Source organism: Mustelus asterias, chromosome 9, assembly GCF_964213995.1.
Source record: "Mustelus asterias chromosome 9, sMusAst1.hap1.1, whole genome shotgun sequence".
In the NCBI taxonomy this organism is placed as follows: domain Eukaryota; kingdom Metazoa; phylum Chordata; class Chondrichthyes; order Carcharhiniformes; family Triakidae; genus Mustelus; species Mustelus asterias.
In genome coordinates this window covers 55,838,588-55,859,150 of record NC_135809.1, presented here as the reverse complement: position 1 = coordinate 55,859,150, position 20,563 = coordinate 55,838,588, and the positions used below count along the sequence as shown (strand labels likewise).

The window sequence follows — 20,563 nt, the reverse complement described above, 5'->3', positions numbered from 1 at the left end:
GAGTGGGTGCAGACTCAATGGGCTGAATGGCCTCCTTCTGCAGTGTAAGGATTCAGTGGTTCTCTGATTGGATGGGAAGGAATATATAAATATATGTAGCCTTGCTGCAAATTGTCTCTGTAGGAAGAATAGTCACAGATCAGGAACACAACTCACGATCCTTGTTGTTCCCTGTGAACAGCTGGTTTGAAAGATGAAAGGATTTGTGGCCCTCTGGTTAAGATCGATCGTGAAATCAGGTACAATACCTGCTCTTGTCAGCTTGGATATTGTACATCTCTTTTATGGGAACCATGAATTGGGTTCAGTGCGAATTAGAATTGGTTTTTGAAGCAAGCAGTGTGGATTAGGGAGATGGATTAGACAAACGGATTTGTTCGAGTAAGTGCAGAGAAGCTATTTCCTCCGAGGGAAGAAACATCACCTTGAAATGAGACTGAGGCTATTCAGGAATGAAATCAGAAAGCACTTTAACACACAAAAGCTAGTGAAAACCTGGAGTTCTCGCCCCAAGGCTGTGAATTGAAATTTTCAACATTGTGATCAATAGATTTTTGTTATCTGAGGGTGTTAAAAGATATGGATCGAAGGCAGGAAAATTCAGTTCCGGTTCTAATTAACTCCGATTTATTGAATGTCAGACATGACTCAAGGGGGTGAATAGACTTGAGGGGCTAAATGGTCTCCCTCTCCCTAAGTTCAATTCTGGAATGAAAGGCAAGTCACAGCAGTGATGACCATGAGATTGACTGGAGTGTTATTAAAAACACAATCTGGTTTACTCGTGTGTTTGAGGGAAGGAAATCTACCTGCATCACATGGATTGCAGCAGTTCAAGAGGCGGGTTGCCACTACCTTCCTAAGGGCGATTTGCAAGAAACACTGCCCGAGCCAGCAAAAACCACAGCCTGGGAAAGAGCAAAAAACCTGATGAATTAGTACTCTTCCATGTTGAACATCTCTTGGAATCCACACTGAGGGTGACAAGGGTGCAGAATTTCCTTTTGTGGGGGAAGTATGTTTCACATCCATCACTGAGAGTGGCATAAAAGAATCAGGGCTGACTGAGCTAACTGAGTCCTGAAGGGCAAATCTACCACACTGGAAACCAACATGAAGGAAAAGCCTTCTTGACCTCATCCTCGCCATTCCAGCTGCCACACCTGCTTCTATCCATAAACATATTGGTAGGAGTAACCAGCACACAGCCCTTGAGGAGATGAAGTTCTGTCTTCACACTGAGTGAAGACCACTCCATCAAGTTGTGCGGCATTATTCTCATGCCAAATGGACTAGATTTAGAACAAATCCTGCAGCTCAAAATCAGGCATCCATGAGGCATTGTAACCTTATAGCCTGGCATTTCACTTATTGTACCTTTGCCATTAAGCAAGGGACCAACCATGGTTCATTAAAATGAGGTGTCAACCAGGTGAAGCGACTCCAGCTCTCTCTTTTCAGGCACTATGCCCTAAGAGGGCATTGTCGACAATGGACCTGTTGGTCCATGATTATGCTTGGCCCACTAAACCTTGCTCCTGATGGTTCACCTACCACAGGTAATAATACAAAGACTTTATCCCCACTAGCAAAACTACGAATTTTTGATTTCTTATGCACTATTTTCATCACATGCTGTACCACCTTTAAATGCTGTCTGGCCAACTCATGAGCCCTGGTTAATCTTTCCCTAAATTTTGACACATAGTCCAACAATGTGATCTCAGAATGCAGGTTTTAAACTGTTTTCTTATCTCATGACCAAATATTAATTCAAATAGACTGAATTTAGTTGATTCATTAGATGCATCTCTAATTGCAAAAAGTACAAATGGACTTCCTTTGTCCTAATCCTCCAGATAATCCTGACAATAAGCCCTCAACATGGTCTTTAAAGTTTGATGCCACCATTCTAATGCTCCCTCCAATTCTGGATGGTACGCAGTTGATTTAAATTGCTTTATTCTTTACTTATCCATAACTTCTCTGAACGGCTTTGATGCAAAATTTGATCCTTGATCTGATGGTATTTCTGTTGGCAGTCTGTTTCTGGTTAAAAAAAAATAAAGTAACTCTAACAATCCTTTTAGCTGTAATATTGCATAATGTAATGGCATCCAGAAATCTAGTAGACACATCCATTATAGTTAACAAATACAGATTCCCACTTTTTGTTTTAAGAATGGGTCTCATGCAATAAATTAGGACCCTCGTAAAAGGTTCCTCAAATGCCGGAATGGGTATCAAGGTGTTGGTTTGATTACTGCATTAGGTTTTCCCTAAAGATGTACAGGTTAGGTGGATTTGCCATGATAAATTGACCCAAGTGTCAGGGGGACCAGCAATGTAAATTTGTGGGGTTACAGGGATAGAGCCTGAGTGCAATTGTGGTCGGTGCAGGCTCGATGAGCCAAATGGCCTCTTTCTGCACTGTAAGGATTTTATGATTCTATTACCTGACATGTGACATGTACACCAAAATTCTACTAGTCCTTCCACTGTCCAGGCCAATAAAAATGTCTTTGTATTTTTGCTCAAGTTTTCCTTACTCCTAAATGACTTCCTACTGGAACCTCATGCACTACCTGCAACATCTCCTTTCTATAACCCACCAGTCATACAACTTGATGAGCTTATACCCATTTTTCATCTTCCTGAATATGTGAAGGTCTCCACTTCCTCATTATGACATAAATTTTAATGTAATGACACTCTGGTATACTCAGATTCTTCTTCTTTGTATGCTTTCTGATACAATTGCTTTACCTCTACATCTTTCTGTTGTAATTCTGCCGACTTTCCCCCCCGTTCTTGCTCTTTCTCAACCGTCTGGTCAAGAATTGTTTCTGATAACTGGACCTCAGTTTCCTTTACTCTTTGACTTCTCCTCCTGTCTCAACCTGTGGCTTTGTGATCCTGTTCCTACACAGTTGCAAAAAATCCCGGGATATGCTTCCTGTAACACCTCAGTTGTTTGTTTTTCCACTGCCTTTTCAACCACAGTAGGCATCACTCATATCTGTGATCCAGTTATACCATTACCCAGGATAAACTGTATCCCTGAGAAAGGTGATTTCTCCTTTACTCCTGCCACCATTTTACCAGTTTTCACTGGACTCTCCAACCTTGCCTTGCATAATAGAACACTACCCTTTTCACCATGAATTCCACATACTGCCACCTTTTCTGGCAATACTCCTCCTAAACGAAGTATCTCCTCATCTCTCACCATTAAAGATTGACTTGCTCTGTATCTCTTAAGATTTTAACTTCTTTACCTACTCCTCCTGGTACACATGAGTAAACCTTACCCACACAATTAAATTCTTTAAAGTGAGCTGGCACTTACTTATTGACCAACTCCGGAACAGGCTGTACATTCTTTGGCACCTCTTTATCTTCAACCATGGTTTCCTTTACTACTTTACCAAACCTCATTGGCTTATCCTGTTTTACCATGTCTGTTTTCCCAGTGCTTTTTTTTAAGCCACCAACACTGCAACTTCGTGTGTCCAACTTTCTTACAATGAAAACATCTGAGGCTTTTTATTCCTCTTCCAACATCATATGTTTCCTTTTCAACCTGAGGTAAACTATCCTTACTGTCTCCAACAAGATCTCCTTTGCCTTTACACCTGGGGATTTCTCTTTTTTCTGGTTTCTATCATTCACAGATTAGAATTGATGTCAAAAGCCAAATCTTGATTGATGAACTAACTCAATCATCTGCCATTTCTGCTGCCAATCTCAGTTTTAACCCTCTGCTCTGCCACATGAGTTATCACTACTTTGGGAAGTGAATTTTTATCTCCTCCAAGATAACTGTTTCCCTAAGAACATCATATGTCTGTTCTATCTTGAAGACTTTGGTCCACCTGTCAAAGTTACTTTGTTTGATTCTTTCAAATTCTATATACATTTGACCTGGTTCTTCCCTTAGATTTCTAAATTTCTCTCTGTCGGAGAAAAGTTTGCAAATTCCAAAAGCTTTGCTTGAACCACCTTTTGTAAACCACTGAGTGACTTCTTCCACACCCAGAAAAACCTTAGCCACTGAAAGAGCCATTATTCCACGAGGCACCCCTTATTTAAACTAACCAAATACAACACCTGAAAAGAAACAGGACATCAACACCCACTGTCTTATTACTTTTAATCCCATGAGAGCCTCCAGTTTTGGTAAGGTACAGATCAGAAACACCAAAGTATGTTATGAAGCCCGATTAGTTTTTCCATTTTGGCATTATTGTAAAGATAGTGTTTCACTCCAGATGTGATCGTATTGACACACTCGGAAGCTTTTATCAAAACAAACTTTATTTAACAATACAGTTTAACCATAACAAATGGATTAGCTTAACTTTTACCAAATAAAATACTTCAACATGACGAGATACAATGCTTAACTGCTAATCTATCTCTATTAGTTCCAATTCAAGCAATGTTCCTCTTATAGACTTAAACTCCTCTTCAAAATCAGCCAGTCCTCAAGCTTCCAGAACACCTCTGGAGAGAGTGGGAGACCTATTTCTCATAGCAGGTTCCAACTAGCAGCCTCTAGAGAGAGAGAGACCTCTTGCTTCTTTCAGAGCTCAGCAGTTACTGCTTGCTTTTCCCTGTAAGCTTAGCTCCTCCCCTTAAGCACATGACTTTGTCAATCAACATAATCAAAACCCTACTCTGAAACCTCTGGGGAAAATCCAAATAAACAAAAATGCATTACCTCAGATTAAAACAAACACGTCCCTAGCTAAAATCAATCATTAGCCTGCATTTTCAGTATGTAAGCTGCCTGGTGCTCAGATAAATCGGCACCGTGTAAAACAAAGCTGAGTTTTAAACATACCCCTCACAAAAAACTTGATCTGAATACATTTCATAATGGTACAGTGTCATCACACCCCCACAATCAATATCCAGGAGATACCATTGATTGAAAACTTAACTGAGCCAGCCATCTAAATGCTAAGTACAAGAGCAGATCAAAGGCTGGGAATTCTGTGGTGAGTAACTTACCACATGACTCTAAAGGCCTGTCCACCATCCACTAAGCACAAGTCAGGCGGGTGATGGAATATTCTCCATCTGCCTGGCTACAGCTCCAACAACACTCAAGAGGCACCACACAATCTAGGACAAAACAGCCCACTTCAAAGGCATTCCATCCACCAACTTAAACTTCATTCCCTGTACCATCAGTACATCGTGGCAGAAGTGTGAACTGTCTACAAGATGCACTGTAGCATCTCACCCAAGAAACCTGTGACAGTAATCTTGAAAGAACAAGGGGACCAGGCATATGGGAACACCACCACTACCTGCAAGTTCGCTCCAAGTCACACACCGTCCTGACTAGGAAATATATCGCTATTGGTATTTATTGGAAATATATCACTGTTTTGACCCACTGTCACTGGGTCAAAATCCAGATTTTTCTAACCTAACAGCACTGTGGGCTTTCCTACACCACACAGACCACAGAAGTTCAGGAAGGCAGCTCTCCACCATCTTCTCAAGGGAAGTTAGGGATAGACCTTAAATACAGCCAGCACAGTGCACAATGTTTAGCACTGCTGCCTCACAGTGCCAGGGATCCGGGTTCGATTCCCGGCTTGGGTCAACGTCCGAGTGGGTTTCCTTCGGGTGCTCCGGTTTCCTCCCGCAGTCCAAAGATGTGCGGGTCAGGTGGATTGGCCATGCTAAATAGCCCTTAGTGTCAGAGGGACTAGCTAGGGTAAATGCATGGAGTTATGGAGATGGGACCTGGGTGGGATTGTGGTCGGTGCAGACTCGATGGGCCGAATGGCCTACATCTGCACTGTAGGATTCTATGACAGGACTTATCAATACGCTCATACGCCCTGAACAAATAAATTAAAAAAGATTATTTTTAGCTGTTGTTTCCTGATGTGGAAATGCCATTGCTAATCAATTAACTGTTCACTGAATATGCTAACATACAAGTAGAACAGAAAGTGACTGAGAATTGATTATTAAAGTCATTGGAGTCATAGTTCATGCGGTTAGTGTGGTGGAGAGCATTCTGAGATATGGAGGGCTCGCTCTTTGGCCCTGGTGTTTGCAGTCAGTACACAATTTGTGTAGCTGCATTCCCTCCTGCAATGTCCGCTGCACTGATGTACAATGACAAACTAATCAACAATACATCTTAGAATCATAGAATCATACAGTGCAGAAGAGGCCCTTCAGCCCATCTCAGAGGCAACCCCCTCTACCGCATTCCCAGGTAGTGCATTCCAGACTATCATCACCCTTTGGTAAAAAAAGTTTTTCCTCACATCCCCCCCTAAACCTCCTGCCCCTCACCTTGAACCCATGTCCCTTCATGACTCATCCTTCAATTAAGGGGAACAACTGTTCCTTATCCACTTTGTCCATGCCCCCTATAATCTTGTACACCTCGATCAAGTCACCCCTCAGTCTTCTCTGCTCCAACGAAAGCAACCCAAGCTTTCCCAACCTCTCCTTATAACTTAAATGTTCCATCCCAGGCAACATTCTGGTGAATCTCCTCTGCACCCCCTCCAATGCAATCCTTCAATGTTGTGGCGACAGGAACTGTACACAGTACTCTAGCTGTGTTCTTACCATAGATCTATACGACTCCAGCATGGCTTCCCTGTTTTTGTCATCTATGTCTCGATTGATAAAGGCAAGTGTCCCATATGTTTTTTTCACCCCCCCACCCTTCCCCCAACATGCCCTTCCATCTTCAGAGATCTGTGAACAAACATGTGAGGTCCTTTTGTTCCACAGAACTTCCCAGTGTCCTACCATTCATTGAATATATATTGAATTCATATTCAATGAACATCTTGACTAGCACTTCAAATTGCCGAGCAGTGAATCGGGGGAGGAGAGAGAGAGTAGCTTTGAATGGTGTTACAAAATCAGCTTTAGAAATCATTGAAAGCTACTGAGTTGCTCCTCTTGAGTAAGCTCCTTGAAGCAAACATTAAATTGCCTGTTTTTTTAATGAGTGCCCACTCCGGGCACCAAGCCTCGCTTGTTTCAAGGGTGCATTGAGAAATGCTTTATGCTGACATAATGAACAGGAAGTCATGAGGATCACAAAATAGGTGGGCAAGGGACGCTGCTGTAAATGCACATTGGGAAAACTGGCCCCTTAGCATGTTCATTACAGGACATATGATACCTGGCATAAACGTATAGAGAACACGCCAGTGCTGAAGTCATTGGTGTGCCCTATGTGGGTTAGAACCAGGACTGTCTAAATGATGCTCGTGGGACACTGTTGCCATAGTTGCACATTGAAAACAGATGATGAATCATGGAATGATACAGCACCAAAGTGGAGGCAAGTTGGCCCATCACGCTTGGGCTATGTTCTTCAATTAGTCCAATTCCGTATTCTTTCAGCATACTCCCCAAAATCTTCCCCCCTTCAAGTATTCAAGTTAGTCTTAACTGTCTTCTACCACCCGTTTAGCAATGCTTTGCAGATTGTAATAACTCACTGCATAAAGAAAGAAAATGCTTCCTCATGTCACCTCCGGTGTTTTGTCAGTTCTTTTCATCTATGTCTCTCTGGCTACTGCCCCTGCAACTGGAAACAGTTTCTCCTTACTGACTGTACATAACTCTTCATGATTTTGAATGTCTCTTGTTAAATCTCCTTTTAACCATCCCTGTTCAAGGAAGCAACCCCAGTTTCTCCAATCTCTGTTTGTGACTGACGTACCTCATCTGGTATTATTCTTGTAAGTCTCCTCTACACACACCCCAAGATGTTGACATCCTTCCTGAAGTGCCCGTAATTGGCCACAATTTGAAGAAGGTCTGGCATAACTTCTTTGCTGTTGTACTCTGTGTCGATATTTGTAAAGCCACGGTTCCCCTATTCCTATTTTAACAGCCTTCTCAGCTTTTCTGGCCACCTTCAGAGATTGGTGTGCATATAGTGCAGATCTCTCTGTTCCTGCACCCCCGCCTATAAACTTGAACCATGTCCTTTGTATTGTTCCACCTCATTGTTCCTATCAAAATGAATCATTGAAATTCATCTGCCACGTGTACTCTGCCTATTTCACCAGTCTTTCTGTGCCCTCTCCACTGAATACAGTTACTATCTGCCCTACTGTTTCTTACATTTCCAAGTTTGGTATCATCTGCAGACTTTGAGGTTGTGCCCTCTAAGCCCAAGTCCAGGGCCAGAATTTTATGTTGCAGGGACGGATGTGTGCCTGATCTGGAAGCACGTGAAACAACGCATGTCCTGACATCATCATGCCCTCGTGCGATATTTTAGTAAACGGGCACAAGTTGGAATTGCATACACCAACAATCAAGAAGCCAATTTAAATTAATTAAACAGCAATTGACTGGGATCTTACATTGCCTGTCTGCCTGTATGGCTAACAGGCAGGATGAATGGACAGGTGGCCTTTTATGTTTAAGCTGTCACCTCAATCCAGGGTGGGGTGAAAGGTCAGGGCTCAAATAAAATTAACAAATGTGTCTGGGGACTGAGGTCTGTGTATGATTGTGCTGCCCAGACACTCGTGGCACAGTTTTAACATCGATATTTATTTTGCAGTCAGCAGATTCCTGCGACATTCCCACAACGGCTGTGCCCTCTGAGGGAGCAGATTGGAAACGCCAGCCTGCACTCTCCCTTTTCTCAGTGCCTGCTCTCCATGGCAGCGCTAAGCCTTTCACAGAGTGTGTTTCATGCTGGGTGACCATTAATTGGCCATCCAGCATCATATTGCATTAATAACATCCGCTCCCGCCCGTACCAAGTTTGGGCGCACTGTGAATGTAAAATTCAGAGCCCAGTCATGCATCATGTATCCAAAAGAACAGCGATCCCAATCCATCACCACTACTCTCTGCTTACTGTCCCTCAGCCAATTTTATAACCACATAGCCACTGTGCGTTCATCACAATGGCTTCAATTTGGCCAACAAGACTATTTTGTGTTATTTTGTCTCACACCTTTTGAAAATCTATGTGCAGAAAAATCGGCTGCTCTACTCTCTTCAAACCTCTCCATTACTACTTCAGATCTCAATCAAGCTAATCAAACATGATTTGTTTTAACAAATCCGTGTTGCATTTCATTTAATAACTCGTATTTCTTCCTAACTGGTGTCACATTTGATTCTGAGATGGGCTTCTGACCTGATAATCATGCCGTCTCGAGGGCTGCCTTTTTCCACCTTCCACTCGACTTCATTCCTGTCTCATCTCATCTAAATCTTCATCCATTACTCTGACCTTAATTATTTAAAAGCACTCCTGGCCAGTCTCCATAAACATGAGGTCATCCAAAACTCTGCTGCCCGTGCCTTAGCTCGCAGCAAGTCCCGTTGCCCAAGCATCCCCGTGCTAGCTGACCTACGTTAGATCTTGGTCCAGCAATGTCTTGACTTTAAGATTCTCTTTCTTGTTTTCAAATTCCTCCATGGCCTCACCCCCTCCGTATCTCTGGCATTTGTAAAATTTGTAAAATAGCCTATTTGTTACGAAGTCAGTGTACACTTCATAATGTATGCTTGTGCTTGTACAATTTATACATATAAATTTAACACACGCAGACTCGCATTCAGAGTCCAACCTAGAGCACAGTGCATGGACAATCTCTTCTTCAGGTATTGATTTTTTTTTGGGAGGACCTGAAAGAATCTTTCTTTCAAGTAGTTCCTTCAGATGGCCTTTTTTTATGGTTGCTTTGACCGAAGTTCAAAGATCCCCTTGGAACTGAGGGTTAATACATCTGCCATAAGTTTTCAATATCATTATTGCCTATTTCTGGGAGTAAATCTTTGAGGGGGAGCAGAATAGATTCCGCCAATGCCTCCCAGCCTCAAAAGTAAGAGGGTCCATAGGGTTTGTCCCTGGTCTCATTTAGAGGATCCCACTTACGGTGATAATCCTGTTGGTGAGTGTGCATGTGTGCACACACTCACACCACAGAGAGGATTGAACTGGACTGTGTTGGTTTTCACGGGTTGAATACACATTCTGGCAACATCCTTTTATAAATAACTGGATGAGGTATTGGCGGACACTCAACATAGAATCATAGAATCCTACAGTGCAGAAGGAGGTCATTTGGCCCATCGCGTCTGCACCGAGCACAATCCCACCCAGGCCCTATCCCTATAACCCCATGCATTTACCCTAGCAAGTCCTCCTGACACTAAGGGGAATTTAGCATGACCAATCCACCTAACCCGCACATCTTTGGACTGTGGGAGGAAACTGGAGCATCCGGAGGAAACCCATGCAGACACGGGGAGAATGTGCAAACTCCACACAGACAGTGACCCAAGCTGGGAATCGAACCCAGGCCCCTGTCTGTGGGAACCTATTCCAGCGCAACCCGACAAGTTGAGGAGAGGTAGAGATGAAGGTGGTGAGGGATGTGGAAAGGTTATTCTTTGGAATTATGGATGCTGTCATTGATAAGTGGTTCTTTGTATTGTTTAAGTGGAGTGGCCTCTGTATATCCCTTAAAGGGGAGGAGCCTCGTTTACATTCCTTAAAGGAGCAATTCTGTCTGCATTCCTTAAGAGGGAGGGACTGTTGTCAACATTCCTGAAAAAGAGGGTCCCTGCCCCTTAAAGAGGAGAGAGGTCCTTTGTACATCCTTTAAAGGGGAGGGAGCTCTGGGTACCATACCATGGGGGAGAAGAGCTGTGTGCCCTTTACATCATGCCCGCATTACTTGGTGACAGCAACACAGTTTACCTTGTACATTTGGCAAATTTAAAATAAAGAGTGGTTGGCCAACCATTCTTCACTAAGATCCTGTCCCTTTAATACACGGTCAGCACTTATGAAACCGGGAAGAGCATCACCTCTAATACAGTGCCAAAGGTTTATTGTGATATTAAAGCCTTATATGTTCTTGTAATTCTTATACCTGTATTTGAAGTTCTTTTCCATTTTGTATGATAACCAAGTTGTGTAAGCTTTAATGTTGATGTACATTACTGCTAAATATTTACAGATATATATATAGTACTTCTGTTTTGTATAATTAGCTGTATGTTGCTGTCCATCTATACTGCCTTGCTATTTCTACAAATCTTTAGGGTGCAACAAATGATCAATTGATATCAATACTTATGGCAGTGTCACTATCATTGGGGGCACTCCAGTGTTGGGAGGGACAGGATTGAACTTGGCTCTACTGCCTCTACAGTCAACTAACCTGCTAGCATTTCCCTCTCCAAGCCTCACAAATAAGGAATGGCTGTTTAATTGCAATACAAGACACCACTGCCAGTCAGGCCAAACCTCAAGATGGGCCAACACATTCAGAACGTGAGAAGGTGGATGGGGGTGGGGGGGGGGAGAGAGGAGAAAGTGTTTGAAAAGAAAGTGGGGCTTGTTGCACCCTAATGGAAGTAAAGGATAAATGTGTTAGCGCTAAGGCACAGTGTAACATTCTTGGCCTACAATGTTGTTTCTCTGGAAAGCTGAAACTTTGCTGGATATGTTGGATTTTAAACATGATTCTGCTATCGTTGATTAAACCTCTGAGAACTGATTTCTAACGTTTCCTTCAGCACATGAGCTTGTTTTCAGCACTTTACATCCACAGGAGTTATCAGAATAGAATACACATGCACAGTCTGCTTCGTATCTATCACCTTTGTCCTCCAAATGTTCAGCCCATTCCCCCTGTCCCTAAGATATTGGTTCCTGCCCACAGTGCACTTGCATGGTCACTATCCAGTACCTTGCCCAAGTGGCCATCCTTTTTGTGTGAAGCTGGCTGCTGCCCCTGGGCTATTTGAACACTGTTGGCAAAACAGCTAAGTCCTGGCCTCGCTCATGGTCCATAAGTGTGCTAGCCTGGAGACAAACCATGGGGTGATCTTCCCCTCTTAAAGTAGGAACAGTGACACTGATTTTGACACTCTGTCTAAGATCATCACTTCAGTACGTACCATGCATTGAACTTGGGGCACCTCCTATTCATTGACTTCACCAGCTGAACTGTAGGGAGTGCCCAAGAGCGATTTTGTTGTTTTGATATAAGGATTTCTCTAATTCTAAATTCTTCTAACTATAAGGAAATCTTAGGTTACCTATTTTGGGTGTAAATCAGATATTTCTAAATAGCGGCAAGCACAGAAATGAGGAACAAAGTCTCCACATTCCATGTACAGAGATGACTAAAAGCTATAGTGGACAGCTAAAAACAAAAATAAAATAACTAAATTATAGCCTTTATCTCCAAGGACTGACATGGAAATGTGAGGCTCATGCTACAGTTCGATCAAGTTTTAGTGAGCTCCATTTGTGGGCAGCACGGTGGCACAGTGGTTAGCACTGCTGCCTCTCAGCTCCAGAGGCCTGGGTTCGATTCTTGGCTTGGGTCACTGTCTATGTGGAGTTTGCACATTCTCCCCGTGTTTGTGTGGGTTTCCTCCGGGTGCTCCGGTTTTCTCCCACAGTACAAAGATGTGCGGGTTAGGTGGATTGGCCATGCTAAATTACCCCTTAGTGTCCTGGGATGCGTAGGTTAGAGGGATTAGCAGGGTAAATATGAGAGGTTATGGGGATAGGGCCTAGGTGGAATTGTTGTCAGTGCAGACTCAGTGGGCCGAATGGCCACCTCCTGCACTGTAGGATTTCTATGATGATCTGGACTATTGTACAGTATTCAGTTCTGGGCACTGCACCAGAGGAACAATACATTGGCTTCAGGAAGAATGCAGTTTAGATTCACCAAAATGATGCAGGTGCTAAAAGGGTTAAAGAGCCGAGAAGGTCTAACCGAGGTGTTTAACATGATGGAGAGAAATTATTTCCTTTGGTGAAGGGGTTGCAGGGAGGGTGGTAGGTGAAATGAGGGGACAGAGGGTTCCAGAAGAACAGGGGCATAAACTTAAAATTAGAGCTCAGCAGTTCAGGAGCGATGAGGAGAAAGCATTCCTTTGCACAAAAGGTAGTGGAGTGGAAATCTGGAACTATCTTTCTCAAAAAAAGTTGAGGCAAGGTCAACTGAAAATCTCAAAATTGAGAGAATTTTTTTTATAACTCGAATGATCCGGGGTGTGGAACCAAGGTGGGTGGATGGAGTTAAGATACAGATCAGTGATATTTGCGTGGCTGGTGGAAGAAGCTGGAAGGACTGACTGGCCTTCACCTGTTCCTTTGTTTGTCAATACAGTTGTAGCTAATGAGCCCAAATCACTCCCAGCCCAACCCAAATACCAGGTGTAAATGTGTAATGAGTCGCCGTGTTGCATCTGTTCCTGCGCCTATGTTTGAAACACTCCTGGGCCACAGCTGCACTATTAGATGGAGTGCACCATGTTTGCTCTTACAGAATGGAGGGCTTCCTCAAAGAGTGAGCTGAATGATCTGTGCAGGTCCAAAGACAATTGGGGTGACAGACTCTTACCACATTTATCACGGCCACCTTTTTATGCAAAATGTTTTCAGGGTAATTTTTCGCACATGATCTCTGGCGGAGCATGTTGTAGAACCCACTTGATTTGGAACCCATTGATTTCACACGGATCAGAATCTGGGCAGGTTTCCGTACTGGGCCTGACTACCACCTAGATGGAGAAGACAAAAAATTGGCTTTACGTTTATCTTCCAATTTTTCTTCCAATTTCCTCCTCTTCCACTTCCACCATGTTCATTCAGCGTTGTCAGTACGCTCAGCAACTATGATGACCATCACCACTAGGCCCAGATCCAGGTTGGCATCCATTGGCACACCATTGGCACACTTCACATCACAGCTAGGTCCAGCTATTATTCAGGGATTTTTGATAACAATGGGGAGCAGGAATTCTGGCCAGACCTCCTCCCCTCTTAACCCGAATAGGCTAAGGCACTTGGTGGTATGATTAACTCACTTGGCGCAGAAAGTGAGGGACTACCTGGACTGGTAGAGCTACCGAATGTGGAGCAGTGATGTTTTGCTCTCTAGTAAGTTTTTCAAACAATCCTTAAATGCAGAACAAAATGTAATTGTAACCAAATCAACTGAGAATTCTCTCACAAGCTGGTAAAATGCAAAGTGCAAGCCAGAATTGCGTGTAAACAGTCCATTTAACTGGTTAATCCCAATCACAGCTTCAAATGAGACCTTGTCAAGTAGAAAACGTTATTTGAATTTTAGATGACTAAAAATAGTTTCTGTCAATCATAAATCAAGATGAAGAAGAATTTCACTTAATCATGTCACTTTGAGTAATCATCAGCAATTTGCATACTTTTAAATCCTCTTTGCTCAGAATAGCACCTTAGCCCCTGTTTAGTTCAGAGTCAATGTTCCCCCCCCCCCTTCCCCCAAAAGCTGGTTTATTTTCTTTTCTGTCCCATTAATGCATCCTCCTCCTTCAATGGTTTATCAAATCACAGGCCTTACCTGTGAATAAGGTTTCCAATGGAACTCCTCTCCCCATGCCCATCTTTCCAAACCCCAGTGGGAGTTATAGCAACTTTGCAGGAAGATGTGGTGAAGGGAGAAGGGGAAGGACTGGCGATGAAATAAGAGAAAGGATGGGGTGGAGAGAAACCTGGCGAGGAGGAAAGAAAATCCACACTTTGTTCTCCCAGTTCTTGCTTTAGGGCAGTGCCTCTCCAATCACTGAAACCAAGTACGGTGAGTTGACTGAGGTTCACTAAATTAAAGATCTACTAATCAGGCTCGAGATGCCCAGGGTTGTCCGGGAGCCAACACCCAATATTCTACAGTGCCTGTTTATGTACAAGTGAGGAATTTTGTGTCACTGCTGGGATCAGTTTTGCATTGCACCCAATGTAAGTGTAGATTAGAAAGGAGCGAATTATATCTGAAGCAACAGTGTGGGCTGAGGGACAAGGAAAGAAGGAAGGGAGACCACTGAGTTGTTGAGAATAAAGGGGTGATGGGAGCTAAATTCAAGTCATTTGCACTTTGCACTCATACCAGCAATACACATATCAATCCCGAACCAACTCGAAGCTCAAGTTTAGCTGTTCAGTGTTTTCTGACATCTAAGCATCCTGACATTCCGATTGGATGTAATAGAAATCGTCAATTGGGCAACTCATCACGATCATGATCAGAATGGTACTCAACAGTTCTAATGCTCTGCCACTGGGTGTCAGCAGCAAATCAAGTATTCGGGAAGTGTGTTCAGTCTCTTGGAGTTGTCTGTCTGCTGGCTCTCAGGGTTCTACGTGAGATAAATTGGGGCAGTCGCACTCCACTTCAGTTTATATACAAAACCTGGCACCAATGTGCCACTTAAAGAAAAGGAAATAAGATATCCATTTCTTTATACAATCCATCTGTACACATAGAGTGCTGTTCACTGGCTTAGAATATTCCAAAGTGCTTGAAGGCCATGAAATACTTTTGAAGTGTGCCACAGTGGCAGTTTGAAAATTGAAATTCAGTCATAAAAAAAGAAATCTGGAAATAAAAATCTATTTATCAGTAAAAGTGCCAGTTGGAAAAATCCCAACTAGTTAACTGATGTCTTTAGGAAAAGAAACCTGCTGTCTTTGACTAGCCTGGCCTGGACCTGATCCTGGGCTGGACTTCCCCACCCCCCTTCTCTAGAGGTGTGTTTCCAAGCAGCAGAGGCCACTGATTGGATCTTCTGGTCCTGCTGGCCTATGACGTTCAGTGTGACCAGCCGGTCCCGCCACCGGGGGCTTGTCTTTAGCAGGACCAGAAGATCCCGCTGGCAGGGGAGTCTGGAAAATCCCATCTTCTGTTTCCACACCAAAGGGATTAACTCAGTTGCATCAAAACTGCTTACAGTCGTTCAGTTTGAGAAGGCAACCCACCGCTATCTTTCTTGGGTAAAGTTTCAGCTTCAGCCCTTCCAGGCGTTTACATGAGGGGCGCACGTTTTGTGAACTTGGTCTGCACTTGTATTTGTTAATATGTCGGTCGGAAATTCTCCCAGCTCGCCTGCCAGGGGAATCGTAGTGGGCGAGACAGAGTAATGAGCTCAGGCAGGAATTTCCGGTCTTCGGGTGTGCGTGGCCAGAGAGTCCCGCTCATAGGTTTTGAACTGACTTCAGCCAAGTGCATCTTGGATAGGAATAGGTAAATCGATGTTCCTGATTACCCACTGACAATTGTAGATCATAGAATGTACGGTAAAGAGACAGGCCATTCGGCCCAAACTGGTCCATGCCAACCAAAAAGCCCATCTAAGCTAACCCCATTTGCCTGCATTTGGCCCGTATCCTTCTAAACTCTTCCTATCCATGTATCTGTCCAAATGCCTTTTAAATGTTGTCAATGTCCCTGCCTCAACCACTTCCTCTGACAGCCCATTCCACATACTTACCACCCTCTGTGTAAATAAAGTTGCTCCTCAGGTTCCCATTAATTCTTTCCCCTTTTAACTTAAACCTATGGCCTTTACTTCTTAAATTCCCCAACCCTGGGAAAAAGACTGAGCGCACTCACCCTATCCATGCCTCTCATGATCTTATACACCCCTATAAGATCATCCCTCAGTCTCTTACTCTCCAAAGAAAAAAGTCCTAGCCAGTCCAATCTCTCCTTATAACTCAGTCCCTTGAGTCCTGGCAACATCCATGTAAATCTATAGAAGAGGATTACGTCTGGTTATGTCATAGAGGTTTACAGCACGGAAACAGGCCCTTCGGCCCAACTCATCCATGCCGCCCCTTTTTTAAAAAACCCCTAAATTGAGCAGGTTTAATTTTTGCACGTGTTATTGGTCACCTAGCCCAGTCACTAATGGTTGATGAGTCCCTCTTGAACACTACCCCAATATCAGTTTACACCTACAGAAGTGAAGGAGTAGAAATTGAACTGTACTCATTTGACCCAGTGAATTCTGTTCTCAATCTTCTAGTATTATTTTCTCAACTGTACTTAAAGGCTTCCTCAAGAACTTTCTTTATAGGTGCAACGGTGTTGGTCAGTTTATGTTTCATTTCTCTGTCACCTTCAATACTGAATTCCAATTAAGAGTGTTAAATTGGTTTTAGAAATTAAAAACCATCCTGATTTTTGAGAATTTTGCAGTTGTTCAGTGACTAAAGATTTAACATGTGACTGGGAGTAGGAGCAGAGCCCTGGCTGTTGAAGTTAAGCAGGCCCTCTCGACACATATGTATGAATATACAAATTGGGTGCAGGAGTAGGCCACTCGGCCCCTCGAGCCTGCTGCACCCTTCAATAGGATAATGGCTGATCTGACTGTAACTTCAACCCCACATTCCTGCACACCCCCAATAACCTTTCACCCCTTGTTAATCGAGAATTTATCTAGCTCTGCCTTAAAAAATCCAAAGACTGCTTCCACTGCCTTTTGAGGAAGAAAAATTCTCCTCATCTCTGGTCTTAAATGGGAGACTCCTTATTTTGAAACAGTGACTCCTAATTCTAGATTCTCCAACAAACGCAAACACCCTTTCCACATCCGCACTATAGTCTCGTGGTATTATCGCTAGACTATTAATCCAGAAACTCAGCTAATGTTCTGGGGACCCGAGGGTTCAAATCCCGCCATGGCAGATGGTGCAATTTGAATTCAATAAAAAAAATCTGGCCATGAAACCATTGTCAATTGTCGGAAAAACCCATCTGGTTCACTAATGTCCTTCAGGGAAAGATATCTTCTGCCCTTACCTGGTCTGGCCTACATGATCCACAACAGTGTGGTTGACTCTTAACTGTCCTCCAAGGGCAATTAGGGATGGGCAATAAATGCTGGTCAGCCAGCAACACCCATATCCCATACGTGAATTAAAAAACACTATCAATACCCCTCAGGATCTTAAAGGTTTTGATCAAGTTGTGAGTTTCGATCACTCGGAGTTGATGTTCCTCCAGTGCTCCACATGACAGTTCTTAATCCAGTTCTTGCCTTTTTTTCCACTTCTCCAAAGACTTTAACTCTTAAAGTGAGGATGGGGACACAGTGTCACAAGGTAGCTCCTTTTTGCGGAATGACACACGTGTAAACCACAACAGTCAGTGTGGCCAACTGGCTGAACTTGGAAAGAGTCAAGGCTGGGGCCAGTCCTGCCCTCCCCAGAGCATCCACAGCATTTCACAGCACTGGTCATTGTGTGATTTCACCCCATGCGTACTGAGGCCAATCATTGTACCTTTACTGGTGCCCTGGCTGAGGTCAACTAACTGAGCATAAGACTGGGAATTGGAAGCTGACTTTTAAAAAAAAATTTAAATCTGCATGGCTTAATGTTTCACCAAATATTGGGTCTATTAGGATAACCAATAATGTTTCTATTCATTAGAAACATTTCTTCCTTCTGCCCATGTCTCTGTCTTGCATTCCCATCCCTCTATCTGCTTGGTGTTCATGAATGTGTGCTGTCCCCTCCTAGAATTGGTGACCCAGCAAAATCAATTGAAAACCAAAATTTTGATTGGTGAATACACTTGAGTTGGCATTAATGAGTCTTGATATTGGACTGATGATGATTTTAGTCTCACTAGGTAATCTGGACATTGCTTTTTGTGCTGTACACAAATTAGCGATTACACTTCAAAAGGTACATTGTTAGCTGTAAAGTGCTTTGGTTATGAATTTCTCGATTACAAATGCCAGTTTTTCCAACTGTGGATGAACAAAATTGATGAAGGCGACTCGTCTTGTTAAAGTTTGCTGGTAACCAAGCTTGCTATGGGTTCTGTTTCTGAAAAAACCTGCTACTGAGACATTTTGCGACACATTTTCAGAGTACTGTGGTTACCTTTGGTCCTTCAGAATGAATTACTGGGCTAACATTTCTTTCTACCCCTAATGGGAGAAAGAGTTATCTTTGGTTGGAAAGGTCCAACCAAAGGGATCCAGGGAGACCTGCACAGAATCTCTTTGCAGAATGGTAGAGGAGTCTTCCTGAACATCAGCCATTGCTCAGTCAGACCAGCATTCAGGCCTTCTCGACTGCCTGTGGAGCACCACAGTGTGGGATAGCAAGGATTGTGTTCATGAGCGTTTACCGTCAGTTGGTCTCTTTCTCTTCCCTGTTACTAATGCAGCTTTTAGATGTTCCCTCCTATTAAAAAAAACTGGGCTGGTTGTCCAGGAATTATGTGCGCCTGACAACAGACCGACCTTGCTGTTTCTTCTGACTGTTTTCATTTATTTCTTCTGCATTCTTTAATGGAAAATGTAGGTCTCTGGAAAGGTAAGGTGGCAACTGAAAGTCTGGCATGCTTTGAGTAACACTGAATGACTTGAATGCCCCCTCCCCCTTGCAGCATTTTGCTTAACCTTTCTCCGTCATGGAATGAGCTCAATACAAACTCTCTTCATTTCAGAACAATCTCCATCTCCTTTCCCACTTGCATATAACCCACCTGCTGATTTCACCTCCTGCTAACTAACAGCCAACTGGCATCATCCCTTTTCCAGCCCAAAGGTCCCCAGATGTATCCTTGAATCCCCCTGACTAATATTTATTGCCACTTTGCATCTCAGATGACCGGCAGTGGTGGTTCCAAGTGGCCTAACAGGACAATGAGGAACCCCTTGGGTCTAGTTACAATCTGAATGGAAACGTTGGTCAGAGACACAACTGTTAAGTAGTATAATATGCGGTCACGGTTGTAGGTTCACCCTGGGCTAGAAAAGGGCATTCAAAACGCCATTCCTTGTTTGATAAATGCTGCCATCCTTTCCTAGATATTGAAACATGTCACTCCATGAGCTGCTCACTTTCATTTCCATGATTCCTTCCTCCTTTGAAATGTCTTGAATTGTAATTGTAACCCACTGATTGTAAATGGAGTGAGTTATGTGATTTGTCAAATTGGATTATGTATGGCAACCCCTCACACTTTAGATGTCAAGTAATATAATGGAGTACGCCATTAGAACGGCTTCCCACTTCATTCCGGTGGTTGAGCATAGATTTGCGAATACCCACACTGATCCTCCTGTAAGTTAAGTAGCTTTTTGCTCTGCGCTGTGTTCACATTTTCAAACTTGCACCTTATTGAATGTCATCCTCCTTTTCAGTGACACTGAGGACCATAAACCACTTAAAGGCAGCCGGACGCCTTCGGATGGGACAGTTAAGAAAGGAGTGAGCGATGACAGCTTGGTTGACTACGGCGAAGGCGGGGAAGGGCAGTTCAACGAAGATGGTTCTTTTATTGGACAGTACAGCGGGAAGAAGGAGAAAGAAGCAGTGGAGGGCAATGAAAGCTCCGAGGCCCCGTCCCCGGTCAATGCCATGAACTCCTTTGTCTAACATGGGGGCAAAACGTGGGATCATTCAATGCCCCATGCACCAATAAATCGTAGAGTTTATCCATTCACACTTATCTCCTGACTTGTCATTACATGCACGTTAAGAAATAAAGGAATGATGAGAAGCGAGTGCCGAAAGGTCCTGAGTGTCTAGATGAACAAAACCAGTAACAGAAGAGAAAAACCTAACGTGAGCATTCAGGAATGCAGCTGAGCAGAGAGGGATTGCGATTTATTGTCTACTAATCCGGAACAGAAGTTCATCTCCTGTGTATATAGAGTTGGACTTGGCACGCTATTTGTTGGGTTCACTTCTTCGTATCCTATTGGTTTGCGC

At 43.4% G+C, this 20,563-nt stretch overlaps 1 protein-coding gene across 1 annotated transcript in view; it reads left to right on the top strand.

Moving 5' to 3' along the window:
• Window positions 1–20,296, top strand: part of nrcama (neuronal cell adhesion molecule a) — a 56,575-nt gene extending 36,279 nt beyond the window's left edge. The window contains exon 10 of the mRNA XM_078221345.1: window positions 19,993–20,296. Coding sequence (XP_078077471.1) covers window positions 19,993–20,227 — 235 coding nt within the window. The 3' untranslated portion in view covers window positions 20,228–20,296. The remainder of the gene's footprint in view (window positions 1–19,992) is intronic.
• The last annotated feature ends 267 nt before the right edge of the window (window positions 20,297–20,563 follow it).